The sequence below is a fragment of the Taudactylus pleione genome, unplaced genomic scaffold (genome assembly GCF_031769625.1).
Source record: "Taudactylus pleione unplaced genomic scaffold, aTauple2 ptg000154l, whole genome shotgun sequence".
NCBI classification, from domain to species: domain Eukaryota; kingdom Metazoa; phylum Chordata; class Amphibia; order Anura; family Myobatrachidae; genus Taudactylus; species Taudactylus pleione.
The window spans coordinates 30,802,638-30,823,218 of NW_028284556.1; the positions used below are offsets into that span (position 1 = coordinate 30,802,638).

Sequence of the window (20,581 nt, forward strand, 5' to 3'; positions counted from 1 at the left end):
CTATCATTTTATAGAATGTACTTGATAAATGCTACCTTAAAGATAATTGGTTCACTATGGACAACTTCTCCACTGGTCCACTTCTCCACTCTTTTCACTGCTTGATAAATCAACTGCCCTATATTTTTAGAGGAAAATACATATGTCTGAGTCTTAGAAAGCAATCCAATTCTGAGCGATGTGTGGAACCATGCCTCACTCGGAATTACAGTAACTCAACATTGCAGATTTTCCAGGTAAACCATTTGTTTGAAAGTGGCTATGTGCTTAAAGACACAGGGCCTGATTCAGAGCCGGACGCTCTGACCAGAGCGCTCGCTCTGAATCAGGGCCGGCCTATCTTAAAATGGAGCGGCCTCCTGGCCGCTCGCACAACTGTGGGTGACCACCCACAGCGTATGTGAGCGGCCAAAAAGATGGTTGCGATGGTCAAGACCATCGTGACCATCGGGCTTGCGAAGAGACCCTGCGGTAGGGTCTCGCTGCCGCAAGCCCAGGAGTGCTTTTGGCTCTATCAGAGCCAAAAACACTCCCACTGACATCACTAGTGATGTCAGTGGGGCCGGACCCAGACGGTAGGCGTTCCCATGGGAACGCCTCCGTCTGGGCAGCCACGCCCCTGGCACGCCCACCAAAGGGGGCGTGCTGTCACTCATCATCGACAGCAAGCCCCCTTTGGTGCGAGACCCCGAGCAACGGCTTCCCCGTCGCTCGCCGGGTCTCGCGCATGCGCATTTGGGTAACATCGACCCGCTTGCGAGCGTACAGCGCTCGCAAGCGGGTCTGAATGAGACCCACAGATTGGTGGTCACAAATCAAAAACAGTAAAAAAGAGAGAAATGTCTCATGTAATGATACACAGTTTACTATTTACTGTACAGTATAATTTTATGTTTGCAAAGTGTGTATCTCATGGCTAGACAAGTGCAAAAAATACTTCAGCTGTTATCTATGGGAAGAACAGGCTCATTATTACAATCAAGTAATACTTTGTTCATAGCTGGAGCGTCACCATAGGTAATATAAACTTCTGTCAGGCCTTAGTGCACAATTTTGTTTCCATAACAACCATGCAGTATAAACACAATAAATCTTCGCATTGCCACATTGCTCTACATCACTTCTTACCTGCAGGGCACTATCTGTCCTGTGCTGTCTGTGTTATCTAGGTTCATTTGCTTTTGTTGTATATGTAATTTTGTTATTTATAGTGCCATGTAATTCCATATTTTTTAATACTTAAAGTAAAGCCGCTGTTTCACCTTACTGTATTTATATGTATTGCTGAGATACATAGCATTCATGAAATAACTGTACAGTCATAAATAAGTGCATCATGCTCTGTCTCCTGTGCAGTGGATTGCCATGTTAGAATGGCAGTGTGGCTGCTAGCTGGGTAGTGGATATTGGTATATTCATACACAAGACATTTTAGGGGTCTTTGCATCAAGCAGTGAAAGTGTGGAGAACAGAACCAGTGGAGAAGTTGCCATCGCAACCAATCAGCTCCTACCTATTATTTTATAGACTGCACTTGATAAATGCTACTTCAAAGCTGATTGGTTGCTGTGGGCAACTTCTCCCCTGGTCCACTTCTCCACACTTTTCACTGCTTGATAAATAGACTCCTTATACTGGCCATACACGCTACAATTATCGGGGCAATCCGCCTGATATCGGCGGATCGCCCCGATAATTGTAGCGTGTGGGAGAGCGACCGAGGGTTAAATATTGCTCGGTCGGGCATGCCGGATTGTCCAGCATGCTCGTCCGATGCGATATTTCTCGGTAAACTGTCGGCCGCATCGGGCAGTGTATGCCCAGCTGCGGCCGACAGACAGACATTTCCTGTGTTCCTTCCTACGGAAGGAACAGGGAACTGTCTCCTCCCCCGGGAGTGGAGCGCAGATGTCTGCCGAATACACTGTGAGAGAAATCTCACAGTGTATGCCGGCGACATCTGTGGCTGGCAGCCGGCCAGATAAAATGTCTGTCGGTCTGACAGGCATTTTATCTGGCCGTGTATGCCAGCATTAGCAACGTAGATGTATGCAGTCTCGGCAGCTTCATGAGTTGCAGTTTCAGCTCTTTGACCAACAGCACGGCCTAATAAGATGCTGTCCTAAATTCATAAGAGGAGACTCAGGTGTCTAGGAGTGGCTATTGCCTTCATTAGCTCTGATCCGAAAATGTTAGATTTTGGGTGTAGTGGTCATGTAAATGTCTTATACAGGGGCAGATGTACTTATCTCTGGAAAGTGATACATTGGAGAGTGATAAACTACCAACCAATCAGCTCCTAACTTTTCCAAATACAGCCTGTTAAATTACAGTTAGGAGATGAGTGGCTGGTAGTTTATCACTCTCCAATGTATCACTTTCCAGAGCTTAAAAGGTGTGGGATCTTGGAGTGCAATGGAATATGATTGGATTTATGTACAGTATGATATATTTCCTTTAATAGAACCACATCACAAAGCTGTACAAAATACTACAATCTTTTAGATCACTTGGTGATGTGGATATAGGGCCTGATTCGGCAAGGATCGCAACTGCTAAAGTGTACGCAGATAGCTGATTGTTGTGTACTGCAGATGCATCGCAGAGTGATTGACAGGGAGTACCGTTTGGGGGTGGTGACGGGGGGGGGGGGGTCGGAAAAATGCAAGCATGCCAGTGCATTTGAACGCCATTTCAGGGGCGTGTATAAATTAGCACCTGCGACGGCATAGGTAGCTTGAGCTCTCACTGCGTGCAGGAAAGTTAGCAATTTATAGGTGAGGCCTGACCTGACATAATTGTGCGAGAGGCTTCGATGTAATTCGATGTTGCCGATGTTTTGGATGGATTGCAAGGTATTATGGATGTGCGAGAGGGGTAGTGGGAGTCTACATGTCAGTGAGAGTTCTTTGCGATTACAATTTTTAGCATACTTTCGCAGCAGAACTGAGTGCGCGATTGCTATTACGATCGCAATAGTGATCCATGCTGAATCAGGCCCATATTCTATTGATGTTGGGACTCTTTAAGCCCTGTATAAGTTTCTCAAAGTCTCCCCCTAACCATCCATCTACCACTAGTACAAGATCAATAAGATTTGATATGAAGTGATATCCACCAACAACCTGCTTAATTACTTCGCTGAACTCTTTACACCTGTTTTTCATTCGATCCCACAAATTAAAATGTCCATATCTACTCTCTTCTTATCTTCCTACTCTATTACCTGTCCTCTTGTTGATCTGTATCCTCTTGTCCTAAACTTAACTAAAATCATTATTATCTACAAATATCTTTCAATCATTATTCAAGAATTCAGTGATTATTCCTATTATGATGATGCAATCTTACTGGACCAATATTCAGTATGTGGCACTAAACCTCACTATTGTTCTATAGCTCATGTTTTCAGGATTTCTGTTGTGGAAAATAAATGACCTAGCTTAAGTCACCTGTCCATGAATAAGGAAATCCTGAAAACATGAACTTTTGGGAGTGCATGAGGTCCAGATATGGGAAAAACTGCTATAGATTGTAAGCTTGCAAACAGGGACGTCTTAACGCTTTGGGATATATTTACGGAAGGTCAGTCTAAATTGATGGTGTGTTTCTAAGACTAAGGGGCATATCCAATTGGCCGTGAGGTTTTGCCCACAAAAAATTACGCAGACCTTGCAACTGATTTTGGATTACTGCAGGTATGCACGCTCCTGATACCCTCAGTACCCAATTAAAAAAATTGTTTGTGATTTTTATTTGCGGCAAAAACCTGCAGGAGGGGAATTTTTTATAACTCAGCCTTCGGTCGGCTGCCGAGGCTGTTTACGGGGAGCGGATGCAGTGTAGTGTAGTGTGTGCAGAGAATGGGTGCAAGGTTAGCAGGTGTAGTGTAGGTAGTATGTTCAGGGAACGGGTACAGGGTTAGCAGTATTAGTGTAGTGTAGGCTGTTTGCAGAGAGTGGATGCAGTGTAGTGTGTGCGGGGAGAAGGTATAGGGTTAGCAGTATTAGTGTAGTGTAGGTAGTGTGTGCGGGGACCGGGTGCAGGGTTAATGGCAGTAATATATGTAGTATGTGCAGGGAGTGGGTGTAGGGTTAGCGGAAATACTGTAGTGTAGTGTAGGTAGTATATGCGGGGAGCAGGCGCAGGGTTAATGGCAGTTGTGTATGTAGTATTTGCAGGGAGTAGGTGTAGGGTTAGCGGAAGTAGTGTAAGTAGTGTATGCGGGGAGCAGGTGCAGGGTTAGTGGTGGTATTGTAGTATAGTGAAGTGTGTGCGTGAAGCGGGTGCAGGATCAGCAGCGGTAGTGTAATGTGTGCGGGAAGCGGGTGAAGGGTTAGCAGGTGTAATGTAGGTAGTGTGTGCAGGGAATGGGTGCAGGGTAGCAGTATTAGTGTAGTATAGGCTGTTGCAGAGAGTAGATGCAGTGTTGTGTGTGCGAGGAGAAGGTGAAGGGCTAGTGGTATTAGTGTAGTGTAGGCAGTATGTGCGGGGACCGGATTCAAGGTTAATGGCAGTAGTATATGTAGTATGTGCAGGGACAGGGTGTAGGGTTAGTGGAAGTACTGTAGTGTGGTGTAGGTAGTGTATGCGGGGAGCAGGTGCAGGGTTAGCGGTGGTATTGTAGTATAGTGTAGTGTGTGCAGGAAGCGGGTGCAGGATCAGCAGCGGTAGTGTAATGTGTGCGGGAAGCGGGTGAAGGGTTAGCAGGTGTAATGTAGGTAGTGTGTGCAGGGAATGGGTGCAGGGTAGCAGTATTAGTGTAGTATAGGCTGTTGCAGAGAGTAGATGCAGTGTTGTGTGTGCGAGGAGAAGTTGAAGGGCTAGTGGTATTAGTGTAGTGTAGGTAGTATGTGCGGGGACCGGATTCAAGGTTAATGGCTGTAGTATATGTAGTATGTGCAGGGAGAGGGTGTAGGGTTAGTGGAAGTACTGTAGTGTGGTGTAGGTAGTGTATGCGGGGAGCAGGTGCAGGGTTAGCGGTGGTATTGTAGTATAGTGTAGTGTGTGCAGGAAGCGGGTGCAGGATCAGCAGTGGTAGTGTAGTGTGTGCAGCAAGCGGGTGCAGGATTAGCAATGGTAGTGTTGGTAGTGTGTTCAGGAGCAGGTGTCGGGTTAGCAGCAGTAGTGTAGTATGTGCGGGGAGCAGGTACAGGGTTGGCGGCAGTGGTGTATTGTAGTGTGTGTGGGCAGGGCCGCCAAGGCGGGCCCCAGTAATAGGGGGCGTGGCCTAATCTTGGGAGGCGTGGCCACGCCCCCTTGGCGATAAAAAAAAGAATTAAAAATAATTTGCAGCGCTGTGCACCGGGGAGGGGGGCGCTCTGAGCCCCCTCAGCCCGGCGCAAAGGCAGGGGGGGTGCGATCAGTGTGATCGCTCCCCCGCACAGGCATAGGAGACTGCTGTGGCTGCTGCTCAGCAACCACGAGCAGTCTCCAACTGCAGCTCAGCACACGCTGTGTGCTGGGCTACTGTAAGGGATGGGGGGGCGGCGTCGGACCCGGGCCCCCGCCGGGTCCCTCGGGAAGCCCGGGTAATCTGTACCCGCTCCCCCCCCTCTCGGCGCCCCTGTGAGTGGGGAGCTGGTGCAGGGTTGGCTGCAGCAGTGTAGTGTAGGTACTGTGTGCGGGGTGCAGGTGCAGGGTTAGGGGTAGTATCTGCCCTGTGCCCAGTCTGTCCATGGAAGCTGACTGTGGCACTTGAAGCTGGATAAAAGAACAGGAGAACAGCGCTGCAGAAGGTGAGCAATTAAGGACTAAGGGCCTGATTACGCACGCAGTCTCACTGAGATGATATGCTAATCCACTGCGATCGCTTTGCCGTTGCAGCACAACATAAGGACGCCCACCTTACCTTACACATCCATAATACTTTGCAAGTCTGGGAAAAAATCGGTTACATTGAGTACAATCAGAGCCACATGCATACTTGCACAAGTTCAGACCTTTCTCAGAAATTGCTAACCTCATTGCATGCATTGGAAGCCCAAGCTGTGTATGGACTCGCAGTGGATAATTTATGCACACCCCGGCGACGGCGTTCAAGTGCACTGGCACGTCTGAATTTCGCTGACTACCCCTCGTCACCTCCCACAAACGGTACTTCCTGTCAGTCACTCTGCGATGGGTCTGCGTAGTCACTGCGATGCATACTAATACTTAAAAAGTCGCCAAAAATTCTGTTAGTAAATGTGTGATTTAGCCCCAGGAACACAACAATGATTCATCGATTAAAATTTATCTTTGTAAATATATCCCCCCTCTGTCTGTTTTTACCCAATCTTGTTTTATTACTGTGTTTGTTCCCAGTTCTGTGGAATATAAAAAATAAATGTTCATAAATAAATAAAAATTAAAAAGCTGGCTTGTGTATTGAAACCAGATGTATATAACACGGGAATATGTAAATCAACAAATCAAAAGGTTGCTTGATTATGAAAGTTGAATGAGTGTCATATGTTTTAATCTAGAATGCCTTCCGCCATATATTAGCTTTACATGCAGAACCTGACTCTCTTCTTTTTTGTTTCCAGATTCTTACACAGACGTTTGATGACCAAAAATTAAACATCGACACGCTATACTCTGAAACCAGGCTACTTGAGAAGCGAGCCCCGGAAGATAAGACAGCAGGGTATATGAATGAGTGTCGGGACATAGAGGAGCAGTGGAGCAAGCTGAGGAGTATCTGCGCTGACCAGTTCTATGTTCTGGAGGACATTTCCTCCAAGCTGCAAGCATTTGAGGTAAAGCAAACAATGACAGATAATTCTTTAATGGAACAAGGATTGTCCCCTAGGGCAATTCAGTTTTAGGTGATGTGAGCAATTGTGGATATTGCGGGAATATACTGTAGCCCTTTGGGCTGTTAAGTAATATATGTCATGTCTATGGCTGCAAGTTGCCAGGGAAATATTCCTCCTGCCCCATCAACAGAAGGGTGTTCCTAACAGGAGGAAGACAATCTACTAGCATCCCATGCTCAGGGAGCTCCCCACACTCCTATCCCTGGCCATACTGACTCCTAATAGAATCTCCCACCAGTCTTAGCTCACTGCAGAGACTGCCTCGCTCCCAGGCAGCAGTGATGGGCAATCATCAGGAACGCCAACCCCCTGCTGCTGGCTTCTCGTCTTCTTGATTAAAATCTCTAAGTCTATTTTTCTTCAGAAATCTACCCAAAATTGTTGTTTTTTTTTAATTAACAAATTATGTAAATATCTTTTTTAATCCTGATTCAGTATTATTTTATTAGCAAATCTGCATAATTGTTAATAAAATTGCACTGATTCAGGTTTCAAGAAGTATTATTTACAGAAATTGAACATAAACAAAATGTTTGAGGACATTTCTGGAAATAATATTAGCCAGTTAAGTGGTCAATTAATGGGGTTGGGTATGGGATGCCGGCAACAGGATTAAGTATCTTAACCAACCCCAACCCCCCCCCCAGCCTCAACTTAACCTTTCCCCCCACAGCCTAAACCTAACTCTTCCCCCGCCCCCCCACAGTCTAATCCCTACCCTCCCCCTAGTGCCTAATCCTCCCCCTAACCCCAACGCTTACCGTCGGGATGCCGGTGCCGGGATTCTGACTGGTGTCAGGATTCCTGCGCCGCCATTTTGAACACCGGCATCCCGACAGCCCGGACATAAACTACAGCCTAATTAGTGGATAATAAGGGAAAAAAATACAAAATTATGTACTTCCAAACATTGTATGATCATTTTGAGAGAGCTGTAAGAGTTTGATGCATATGTATTTAATGAGTATGGATGCTTTTAGTTGTAGGTTATATGAAGTCATTTGCGGAATATGATGAATAGCACACTAGAGTCCATGTAAAAAGAACATGGGAGTATTAAAGCTGTTTTCTCAGTGGTAAAAGGACACTGCAATGAAACATTGCTCTTTTAAAATTAATTTTATATTTTGCAGATACCTAATATAAAGGGGTTTTCCATATAGGAGAGGTGTTGCATTCAAAAGTTACTGCTTGTGTAATCATGAAAGCAGTTTTTAATTTAATGTAATGGCTTTGGACAGTGGTTCATTCATCTATATCTGATCCAGTTCGTCTTCTTTCTGCAACAAAAATCGAATTATCATGTGATTATTCAATTACACCTCACCCTCTATCTAAAACCAGCCAGGCTATAGCAGCTGCTCTGACTGGTGGGAGCACTGTACTTTATCTGGTAAAAATAAGACACTCTGTAGCCCACAATTACAGCACAGAAACCTATCCTAAAATCGCACCAAATAACCCTGTTTGGTGCGCCATGGGCTTTGCTGCACCATGTGATTTTTTTCTGAAAATATACATCTATGTGCTACTTTATACCAATTCCTTTGTGACAAGAGAACTAATCCTGAGCACTTAGGGCCTGATTCAGACTTGGGAATAGAGAGAGATATCTCTCTCAACTGATCATCTTGGTGAAACCATGCTGCACTGCAGGTGGGGCAGATTTGAAATGTGCAGAGAGATTTAGATTTGGGAGGGAGGTGTCCAAACTGACATCTAAATTGTATAGTAATAATAAAGCTGTGCAGTATTTGTGGGCTACATGCAAAAGCAGCCAGTATTTACCCCACATGCAAAAAAAATGTATGTATTTACACCCCTTGCATTGCAACATGGTTTGTTCAGGTTCACAGTTAAGTGCTATGTCTCTCTCTATTCCCAAGTCTGAATCAGGCCCTTATGGTGCGTACACACTAGATGATATGCTCCCTGAGCGATATCGTCTAGTGTGTCCCCGGCAGGGTGTGCTCAATGTGGTTCATGACATTGAGCACACCCGCTGAATGATATCATTAATGATATCGTTCAGCGCCGGGCTCTCTTCCCCCATTCCCCAACATGAAGCAACCTGACGACATCGTCAGGTTGGCCTGCATGTTAACCCGATGAACAATGATGACGAACGACCCGCGGGAACGCGCGTCGTCGTTATCGTTGATCGTTTTTGTGATAAAAATGGACGATAAAGTCGTTCATTCGTCCACTTTAATCGCCCAGTGTGTACCTACCATTAGTACACTATTAGCTATTTAGTACATTATTAGCAAATTACAGTAAGACACAAAATTCGGGAAAAAGCAACAAATTGTGTCTGTTCAGTGTTTTTCTGTATTTGTATTTTTGCTTTCCTTATTTATGTAATACAGTATTCTCTATGTTATAAACATTTAAGTTACATACACTTACTGCCTGAAATCTGTCATGTGATTGTGTGTTTTGTGTTACTTAATCAGGCTGACTCCAGATCTGTACAGAAGTGGATCAGCGAAGCAAAGGACTTTGTTCTAAACCAACACACATCCTTAGAAGATCCTGAAGTACTACATAGGCAGCTTGACCAGTGCATGGTAAGATATAAAGATGAAGTAACGGAATCAGGGGGCATCTAAAGTTCTATTTTGCCAGTGTAACTCTTGTTTTCTGTGAAGAATCACATTAGATGTCTCTTTAAAGGACGTGGTTTACTAATGCTGAACACCGGGGCTGATTCAGAGATTTACGTTGAATTGATATTCATGCAAATCTCTGATGATGTTTTTTTCAGATCTGAGCACGAGCAGAAGTCTAACTGTGCACGTGCAGATCTGGTCCTGCAACGTTAGTCGCTGTGCCCTGAAAGCCGCAGCATGATAGACATGCAGATGGCATTTAGGGCGGCAATAATGAGTGTTCCAGAAAATGGCGCCATGTTGGCTTAGTTTTCTGGCCGTCCTGAAGCCAGTGGCTGTGTCCTCGGACGCAGTTTGACTGGTCGCTCCGGATATCCTGAGGATAGCTCAGATGTCCAATGGCCCGGTGATGTTCACACGGTTGATCTGATGATGCTTCTTTGGACGCAGCCATCGGATCACAGAAGCCGGCAGTGGGCGTCTTTTTATACAAGAGCTCTCCTGCAACATTTGCATATTTTAGCCCAGCCGCTGCGTACAAAGACACGGTACCTTTACCGTCCACCTTCTGCCTGTGATTATTTATTTGGAAGTGCAAACAGTGTACTGGTACAATCAGACCAAGTCCATTTATTTACTGCAGTTTCATTGTTTTGATGGTGCCCTCTTACTTTGAATTACTCATTCTCAGTTATGTGATTGTCCACTTTCAGATGACTGCATTGCTTTATATCTCTTGTGATACTCCCATTATTTTTTTTGTGAGGTTTTTTTTTATTGCAATTGGTATTGTACACATTTGTTTTAAGCATAGGTTTGTGCCATATCATCGGTCCTCAGGACCCCACCCAGGTCACGTTTTCCAGGTCACCCACTAGGTGCACAGGTGTACTCATTACTCACTGACACATTTTAAAAGATCCACAGGTGGAGCTGATTATTTCACTTGTGATTCTGTGAGGAGAAATGGAAAACATGCACTGTTTGGGATCCTGAGGACCGAGTTTGGTCCAAATTTGGTCTGATGATATAAAGGCATAGTTGAAGAACATAGAAGGACACCACAATGATAAAACAATATTTAGTAAATGTTAGTAGTAAGAGTAGAACATAAAGAAGCAAATAAATTAAAGTCATGTGAAGATGAATGCCATTTAGATACAAAAAAATAAGAGTGTCACATAGGATATTACTGTTAAATAATAACAAATTAAAAAAATGGCATCAAAATCATAAAAGACTTCCTAGAAACAACAAACAATACATGCAGTAAATAGAAGCAACAGAAAACACAGGGGTGCCCCCTGTCTGAAGTCATCTGGAGTTGGAAAACCCCTTATATATAAGTACTGATACAACTAACAATTTAAATATGTTTTGCTCTTACCTGTTATGTGTATGAAATACATTTTCCAGCTGTAATGAATATTAATTTCAATCTCATCAAACCTCTACCATTGGTTAGAAGTTCTAAATGTATTTGGGAATGAAATCCTCTGTTGGCATCACAAAGTGTAAAAATAGCAGGAATTGCAGAGGGTGAGGCATTCCTTACAGAAATAGTGTCCTTCTGTTTCTGTAGCTGGAGATGTGGCCTATTTCTGTGTTGTACGGAGAGCTCACGTTCATTTATGTGCAAACTTTCTAGGCTCTGGTGAATGAGATGGAAGCTGTTGAAGGATGTTTAGGCAGGCTAACCGATGTGGAATCAGGGCTCAGGAGCCACCCCGATACCATGATCCACACCTGGGTGCTGCCAAGGCTGGCTGACCAGCAGGCACAATGGGAGAGACTGAGCAAGCAGGTAAACTGATCATATGCCATATATATTTATAAATGCATGCAGGCGGCCCTGGCAGAGGAGTAGCGTGTAGCCAGGGTGCCTGAAAGAACGTGCGTGCTACGGTGCCCACCCCCTCTCAAGTGTTCTAGGGAGGAGGCGGGTCCATATGGGATTAATGTCAGGTAAAAATAAAGATTAGGGGCAGCCCCCTGTTGTAGTGCCCATATGCAGTGCCACCCTGTGCCACAGGAGGACACCCTTATGCAGGCCTCGAGTAGTGCCCCCAGTAGTGATCCCCCCTATGCAGTGCCCCTTGTGCCCTCAGTAGTAAGCCCCTTATATAGTGCCCCCAGTAGTGGTAACCCTTATGCAGTGCCCCTTAAATAGTGGCCCCAGTTGTAGTCTTCCCCCTATGCAGTACCCCCACTATTGCCCTTTATATAGAGCCCCCAGCAGTGGTCCCTCGATGCAGTGCCCCCAGTGGTAGTCCCCTCCCCCCTATGTAGTGCCCCTAGTAGTAGTCCCCTCCAACCGGTGCAATGCCCCTAGTAGTAGTCCCCTCCCCTTGTAGTGCCCCTAGTAGTAGTCCCTCCCCTTGTAGTGCCCCTAGTAGTAGTCCTCCCCTTGTAGTTCCCCCAGTAGTAGTCCCCCCCTTGTAGTGCCCCCAGTAGTAGTATTCCCCCCCTTGTAGTGCCCCCTGTAGTATTCCCCCCTGTAGTGCTCCCAGGAGTCCCCCCCTTGTAGTGCCCCCAGTAGTATTCCCCCCCTGTAGTGCTCCCAGTAGTCCCCCCCTTGTAGTGCTCCCTGAAGTCCCCCCCCTTGTAGTGCCCCCAGTAGTATTCCCCCCCTGTAGTGCTCCTTGTAGTGCCCCCAGTAGTATTCCCCCCCCTTGTAGTGCTCCCAATAGTCCCCCCCCTTGTAGTGCCCCCAGTAGTCCCCCCTTTGTAGTGGCCCCAGTAGTATTCCCCCCTTGTAGTGCTCCCAGTAGTCCCCCCCTTGTAGTGCTCCCAGGAGTCCCCCCTTGTAGTGCCCCCAGTAGTATTCCCCCCTGTAGTGCTCCTTGTAGTGCCCCCAGTAGTATTCCCCCCCTGTAGTGCTCCCAGTAGTCCCCCCCTTGTAGTGCTCCCAGGAGTCCCCCCCTTGTAGTGCCCCCAGTAGTATTCCCCCCTGTAGTGCTCCCAGTAGTCCCCCCTTGTAGTGCCCCCAGTAGTATTCCCCCTCTGTAGTGCTCCCAATAGTCCCCCCCCTTGTAGTGCCCCCAGTAGTCCCCCCTTTGTAGTGCCCCCAGTAGTATTCCCCCCTTGTAGTGCTCCCAGTAGTCCCCCCCTTGTAGTGCTCCCAGGAGTCCCCCCTCGTAGTGCCCCCAGTAGTAGTCCCCCCCTTGTAGTGCTCCCAGGAGTCCCCCCCTTGTAGTGCCCCCAGTAGTATTCCCCCCCCTGTAGTGCTCCCAGTAGTCCCCCCCTTGTAGTGCTCCCAGGAGTCCCCCCTTGTAGTGCCCCCAGGAGTCCCCCCCGTAGTGCTCCCAGTAGTCCCCCCCTGTAGTGCTCCCAGTAGTCCCCCCCGTAGTGCTCCCAGTAGTCCCCCCCTTGTAGTGCTCCCAGTAGTCCCCCCCTGTAGTGCTCCCAGTAGTCCCCCCCTTGTAGTGCTCCCAATAGTCCCAGTCCCCCCCCCGCAGCAGAGACATAATAAAAAATGTAAAAAAAAACACTTACCTGACACCCGCTCCTGGTCCCGCCGCCGAGATCAGCTCCTCCGTCCGCCGCTTTGCATTATGGGAGTGACGCGCCATGTGACGCGTCACTCCCATTACCCACTGCGGGAGACTCTCATCAGCTGCTAAAGCAAACACACAGCTGCCGGCTCCGGCGGCTGTGTGTTTGTGCTGTGTAGCGCTGACCGAACTCCGTCCAGTCAGCGCTACACATGCGGTGCAGTCTGTGTCACAGTGACACAGTCTGCACCATGGCCCGCATGACGCTGCGGCCCGGGGGGCACATGGCACCCTGCCCCCCAGCCCGCCACTGATTATCACTGTAATAAGAATCCCATATTTCTCTTTGCACTGTGAGCAAAGTTATCCATTTTCTCTCTGAATATTACTGACTGTGTAGACTGAAGATTCTTATCCTTCTAAAGAGGGCAAGTGATGTTTTGCATAGCAACCAGTCAGATTCTAACTATCATTTTATAGAATGTACTAGGTACAGTAAATAATAGCTAGGATCTGATTGATTGCTATAAGCAGCACCTCCACTTGTCTTTAGACAGTGTGATAAATCTTCCCCAGGTGTTTAAACTAAGCAGACACTTTGGGCAGTTACAGCGAATTACATCAAAGTTAACTTGTCCAAGGCAGCACTGTTGAAATAGAATGAAATGTAATATCTGGCCTGTGTGCGGCTGCCACTAAAAATCGCTTTCATTTAGATATGACAAGCAGTGAGTGTAGTCTGACAGTTCCAGTGTTGCCTCTGGCTGGAAATCAGAGTATTTCATTTTAGATGAGTTTTGTTGTATTTTGTGCCCATTACTTAGTCCTTTTATGTATATAGTTTAGCTTTCTGTAAAGAGTGTTCTGACCACCTTACACGTACAATCGCATCCAACGCTATGTAAATGTTTGCTTTACAGGTACTTCATCAGATGAACAGGTTGTCTGAGAGTCAGGAGAAGGCTGTAAACTTGAAGAAGGACTTGGCAGAGATGCAAGAATGGATGACGCAGGCTGAAGAGGAATATTTGGAGAAAGATTTTGAGTACAAGTCTCCAGAAGAGCTTGAGAGTGCGGTAGAAGAAATGAAAGTAAGCTAATTACTGTGCACTGCACAGTTAAATCAGTTATTATTATTATACTTTATTTATATGGCGTCACAAGGGTTCCGCAGCGCCTCACAAAGTACCTAAACAAACGAGCAGTACAATAAAACAGTGACTTACAGTACAAGACAATGTAGGACAAGTACATGGTTTATAAACATTGCTGCATCAGTGGTCATAATACTCAAATAAGCAGCGGGGTGGGAGAAATCAAGGGTTAGGTGTCGTTGTAGGGAGTATGCAGTAGATGATCGTATAAGTAAGGAAAGGAAAATCACAAGAGGGCCCTGCTCGTGAGAGCTTACATTCTAACATATTCACAGATCCATGTATATATATATATTAGTGGCCAGAATATATTTAAACATGAAACTACTTTTTATGCTCATAGCGCAAAAGTATCCATAGACAATTCTCTCCTACAATGAAATCCGTACATTGTATGGGAGTGCAGATAGCAGCAATTTGGTTCATGTTCTTTATTCTTTTGAAATAAGAACTTCTTCCTTAAGATGATGTGAGATATTGTTACTGATGTCTACAGAGAGCGAAAGAGGATGTGTTGCAGAAAGAGGTGCGCGTGAAAATCTTGAAGGACAACATCATAACAATGGCTGCCAAAGGGCCTGCTGGGGGCCAAGACCTGACATCTGAGCTAAATGAAGTTCTGGACAACTATCAGCTCCTGTGTAACAGGATCCGGGGAAAATGCCACACGCTGGAGGTACTGTCAGATCAACAATACTGTTTTTGTCTTCTAAGCTAGAACTGTTACGGTGATAATCCAACAATTAAGACTATTTGTAGTATGGCTGTAAACATTTCACAAATCAAATTGATCAGTTATGTTGGTCCCATTTGTTCTGCAAATAAGATGCACATTTTGAGCGAGAAAGACGATCTGTGCAGCCGAGTTGCACAGGACATGGTTTCCCGAGAGGGGCTCTGTGGTGCGACTGAAGCAACAATAAGAAAGGACACGTCTGTTGCCAGCAGTCATCATAGTTCTAACCTATTCCATAAATAATTAGGTGCAGACAGCTTGAGAGCACATTTGTAGACATGATTAAAATAATTTCTTACAGTGTCAGCTGCAGTATATTCATTTATTACACCCGAATGTGTAAGGCTATTGCAATCTTTCTGTACTCTCCTGTGGTTCACCGAGAGCTTCATACTGTAATTATGCCTTAATAATAATGGTGTAAATACTACTAATGAAGTTTGTACTTTTGTCTAGATGAGTGCTAAGAGACATGGGGCTCAATCCAATGGTCTGCGATGATCTTGCTTATGTGTGTCATCGCAACAACAGCCACACTTAACGGCAGCCCAAACTCGCCAAAAAAACGCACGCAACCCCATAGGGCTCCGAGCAAAATTGTGCAAATTCGGGCTCAGACGAGGCCACGAGGGGTATGAGATGAGGTGCCATTGCAGGTGTTTTAACTCCATGTCAACGGCAATTCGCATCCTTTGCGGCTAATTGTATTGACGGAACTGTTTTTATGAATAATATGAATCAAATAATGATCCTCTGGGCCCATTTGCTATGAATATTTATCTCATTAGACCTTATACCGCTGATCTACTCAGGATTTTCAGTTTAAGGGGCATATTCGATCAGTCCCGGACTTTTCACATGACAAACTTTTCGCCGACATCCAAATCAGCAAAAACGGAACCCGGCGAATTCGAAACCAGCGAAAAGTCCTGTCAGATTTGAGGAAATCAGCCTGACACCCCCCCAAAGGTGCACTGACATTGAGGATCACTCTAGATACCCCCGAATAGCCTTACTGAAGGTATTTGGGGTAGTTAAATGCTCTCAATAGCTGCTAATTAGCGTCTTTGCAGAAGTGCTGAAGAATATAAAATGTAGCAGATTTTTTTGCTGAAAATAAGTAGTCCCAGCTAATTTGGGTACACAAAAATGGGTGCTACCATATTTTAAAGTTGCTAAAGTGAAGTTTTAAAAAACTTTAAAAATCCACCTGCTGCAACCATCTGCAAAGTTAAAAACCTGGGGCATACTTGGGGACCCCATTGGAGTTTATTTTGCTAGTTTTTTAGTTTTCCCCCCAAATTTGGTATTTTTCACCCCCAAAATTAGAGTACTTTTTGGGGGTGTTTTTTTTTTTTTTACTTTTTTTGACACAGTTTACCTTTGGGGGGCGGTTTTTGCAGGGTGGTTCCCGCAGGGGCGGTTTTTGCAGGGTGGTTCCCGCAAGTTTGCACCCCAAAACCCTAATTCTGCACTTTTTTCCGCCTAGTTTCTTAGGCAAATCTTTTTCGCCTATTCCAATGCACTGACTTTCCGCACCGTCGAAAAGCCTTTGGAATTGAATACGGGGATAAGTTTTTGCCTAGCAAAATGACATCACCGGCGAAACTTTTTTGCCAAAAACGGCTTATCGCTGCTAATTGAATAAGGCCCTAAGTGCGGACCTGGTAAATCAGTTCTATTTGGCCTGCCTTTCACTTGTGTGCAGGTGATATAGTGTACATATATTTGGTAACAAACCTATAGAAGTTAGATAAGGCAGTAAAATGTAAAATAGAGTACTCAAAAGTCAAATTACACAAATAACAAAGAATAAATAAAACCGGTTTGTAATATGTCCATTAGTATTTTTTTTACAATTTCATATTTTTTTTTTTTTGTAATAGAGGGATTAATGCTTCTATGTTGTTTAACTTTACAAATAACCTTTAAAATGGTATTTAGGCATTTCATGTTTCTTGGTAAAACATCAATTAGCCAATTTCCATTGATTTAGGTCAACAGACTTTCTGCATTCTCTGAAATCCTTTGTCACGCATTGATATATTAATGAGATTCACTACCATTCAAGTAAATTGAATTTTTAAACGCTTCATAGCACTTTCATGTGAAAGACAAATAGAAGATGCCTCCAAATTATGCACATTGCACAAAAAAACAATTAAATATGTGATTATTTAAAAGATAGTTATTTGAAAAGCAATAATTATAATTCCTTATGGGACTAGTTATGAGCAAAAACGAATTAGCATTGTAAAGAGTAACATCTGAGGCTTTGTTACCAACCTTTTTCCCTCATCAACCTTTAGGAAGTGTGGTCGTGCTGGATAGAACTTCTCCACTATCTGAACCTAGAAACAGCTTGGTTAAATACATTGGATGAACGAATACAGAACGCTGCAAACCTGCCTGATAGAGTTGACTCTGTTAGTGAAGCTTTGGAGGTACAGTAACTGCACTTACAGGTTTCTTGGGGATGACTATTGGCTCTATAGGGAGGAAGTGGCATTTTCCCAATTACTGGTTAGTTTACACTCTGCTATATTTTTATGAAGTCCTGTATCTAATAAAGGTTGGTGTAAATGTGTTTTTGGGTGTGTAGTTTTTTTTATTTAATGAAGAGGAATTTTTTGTTATTTGCTTTTTTTTATCAGAACCCATGATTAACCTTAATCGTGACTGCTACTTATTTGTGATAAATTTCTAGATATGGACAGATTTATCCAGTGGCGGAACTCCCGGAGACAATGGAGTCAGTTGCCGCCGGGCGTCAGCGCTGAAGGGGGCATCTGGCTGAGCTGGCTCCATTGTCTCCGTTCCACCGCATCTTCACCTATAGCACCACTACCGCCGGCTTCATTCACTACTTCACTAGAAAGCCAGAGGAGCCGCTGAGCTGATTGCATCAGCGGCGCTCCTCCTCTGGCTCCACTACACACTCTGTGGTCTCGGCGGGCCACGGATGTCACATATCATGTGACCGCCCGCGACCTCACCTTGTGCCTGCCCCGTGCCTCTTAAGCTGGCCACACACTAGACCAACTTACTTCCAACCAGCCAACTTGTTGGTTGGTTGGAATGAAACTCTGGTAACATATGGGAGTAAATAATGATCAGCAATTTGTTACTAAATGCCAGAAAACAGATGAAAATGGTCGTTCAGACAAGTTTGTTAATTGTTTGATCTAAACTATTTGTTCAAAATAAAGTTTTGGTCCATTTTCCAGCGTTTGGGAGCAAATTGCTGATTGTATTCCTTACCAGATTTTCATTCCAACCAATCAACTAGTTGGCTGGTTGGACAGATAATCTTTAGATGTGTGGCCAGCCTTACTCTGAGGAGCCTCCGACATTGCACCTCCGGACCGTGGTGGAGACACTGTGGAGAGTGCGGCCGGGACCCGGGAGAGAGAGGATCTGTGTGGGCAGCGCAGCGGGCTGTGGCACTGTGACTGGGGAGACAGGCAGTACAGTAAGTCTGTCTGTCACACAGCGTCTGGCAAGCCAAGTCTGATGAGGTTGGGGTCGGGTCGTTGCCTGGCAGGGGGGGAATGATATATTTATAAAGCATATATTTTATCACTCTGCCATGTTGGGGGGAGGGGGCCAGCTTAGTGAGACTACCATCCAGGATATTCTAGAGGGGGTAGACCAAAGAATAACTATGGGGGATATGATTTTAGCATTTTGCAGCAGGGGAACGCAGCCACAATGGACATACTCACAGCATATTGCTTTGTCACAGCCAAATATGACCTAGAACCAATAACTGATGTAAATATATCTTATTATGGACTCTTATATCGATGACTAGATAAGCATCTGTGATATCCATCCTGGCAATTAACAGTAATACATATGATATTTGGTAAAACATCTGTAGGAAAAGAGACTACTCTTTTTAAGGCAATATAATACATGCCCGTAGTACTGTATATTTCTGACAAAGGTTTTCCCTCAGACAGCCACCATTCAGCCTAACAGTATGATTCAGGGCCGGACTGGCACTAAAAATCAGCCCTGGCATTTGAAGGACACAGGCCCACCTGCTGTGGACTTTATGCACAAAAAACATGCCGGAGCTAGTAAAATGTGGGCTATCACTAGTGTTCACTCTAGGCCCGTCAGCGCGGCCAAAAAGGGGGCGTGACCAGAGAAAAGGGCGTGTCTTTATGACACGCCACCTTTTCGTCACTCCCGGGGCGCGCCCGGCACTTACGGAACTGCCGGGCCACCCCCCAGGTGCTGCGGTCACTGTGAATGGATGCCAGGCGCGAGCACTCAGTGCGCGTGATTTATTTAAAGAGCACATATTTTATTACTCAGTCATGTTAGGGGGGTGTTTAAAGAGCATATATTTTATCACTCTGCCATGTTAGGGGGGTGTTTAAAGAGCATATATTTTATCACTCTGCCATGTTAGGGGGGTGTTTAAAGAGCATATATTTTATCACTCTGCCATGTTAAATTATTTAACATGACAGAGTGATAAAATATATGCTCTTTAAATATATCATCCCCCTTACATGACAGAGTGATAAGACAGGGGCAGGAGGACTATGGGAGATAATGAAGGTGCCGGGCGCCAGCACTAAAGGGGCTCCTCCTCAAATCACCTACAATTTATTCACCCCACTTAGGGCTGTAAATATGGGGGATGGGGGGCACCAAATGATAACGCCTCCGGGCATCTGTGATGAACTTACGCCACTGGATTTATCCATCATGTGCTGGTTATCTTATAATTTAAATAGAAACTGCCCTGCAAATATATGTTAAAACCATCATTGTAAAATGTATATATCACTTGTGTGTGAATGTAGAGTATTGTTATAAAGGAATGTAGAATGTGAATGATACTAATATTTTTTTTAAGTAAAGCAGGAGGTTTCAACATATCGGACACATAATTACGCCTATATAGTTATGTGAAATGTGCTTTCTGTATGGTATTAAGTTTCTGTCTGCAATTCTCAAGACTATAGAGTCAGTCCTGCGCCACCCAGCAGATAACAGAACTCAGATACGTGAGCTTGGTCAAACCTTGATTGATGGCGGAATCCTTGATGATATCATCAGTGAGAAGCTGGAGATCTTTAATGCCCGCTATGAGGAGCTGAGTCATTTAGTGAGTTATTACCTATTGTGTGCCAGTTCTAACCTGTTTTCATGCTTTTCTTGAGCTCTGTTGGTATAATAAAAGCCATTCATGCACAATAACATAGTGTGTACTATATAAATGTATACCACAGTCCATGAGGCTGATGCAGGATGAGTTATAAGCCAGTTTACGTTGCTTATATTAGGTGAAATCGATCTGTGCATACAAAGTGAATCAAGACTTGTGTGATTTTGACACTTATGCTTGTCTGCAACTGGAACCGCTCATGCTAATTGGTTCTCTCATATATCATGTTTTTGTGTGCATGTTTTGACATTTTTTTATTTAGTACATAGGACAGAGTAGTCTCTGCTGTATTAAAGAGGTTTTTAAAGTTTTATTGATACCTAATAGCGAATGTGCTTTTCCCTATCAAAACTAATGGTTAAAAACAATGGGTGTAAGCGCAGCCAGGAGTCCCACTGTACTTTTTATGTTTGGTCAGAGTTCTTTGCAGTTGACTGTGTAGGGGAATCAGTCTGTCCAGATGCATATAAACAGTATGATGCAGTTCTTGGCAGCAGTTAATCACACACGGTTCCAGCGGAGTCCCTGCTTTCAACATGGGTGGAAATACATAAACAGGAGGAATGTCCAAAATCAGACAAGCACTGTAAAGCT

General features: G+C 44.8%; 1 protein-coding gene across 4 annotated transcripts in view; it reads left to right on the plus strand.

Annotated features, from left to right (window-relative positions):
• The window catches only part of UTRN (utrophin), a 764,396-nt gene that overhangs the window by 199,513 nt on the left and 544,302 nt on the right, over positions 1–20,581 (plus strand). For all 4 annotated transcript variants that reach the window (XM_088474412.1, XM_088474409.1, XM_088474411.1 and 1 more), the window contains 7 exons: positions 6,531–6,743; positions 9,260–9,373; positions 11,064–11,219; positions 13,830–14,000; positions 14,560–14,739; positions 17,109–17,243; positions 19,778–19,927. In XM_088474412.1, the coding sequence (XP_088330538.1) occupies positions 6,531–6,743; positions 9,260–9,373; positions 11,064–11,219; positions 13,830–14,000; positions 14,560–14,739; positions 17,109–17,243; positions 19,778–19,927 (1,119 nt within the window). The remainder of the gene's footprint in view (positions 1–6,530; positions 6,744–9,259; positions 9,374–11,063; positions 11,220–13,829; positions 14,001–14,559; positions 14,740–17,108; positions 17,244–19,777; positions 19,928–20,581) is intronic.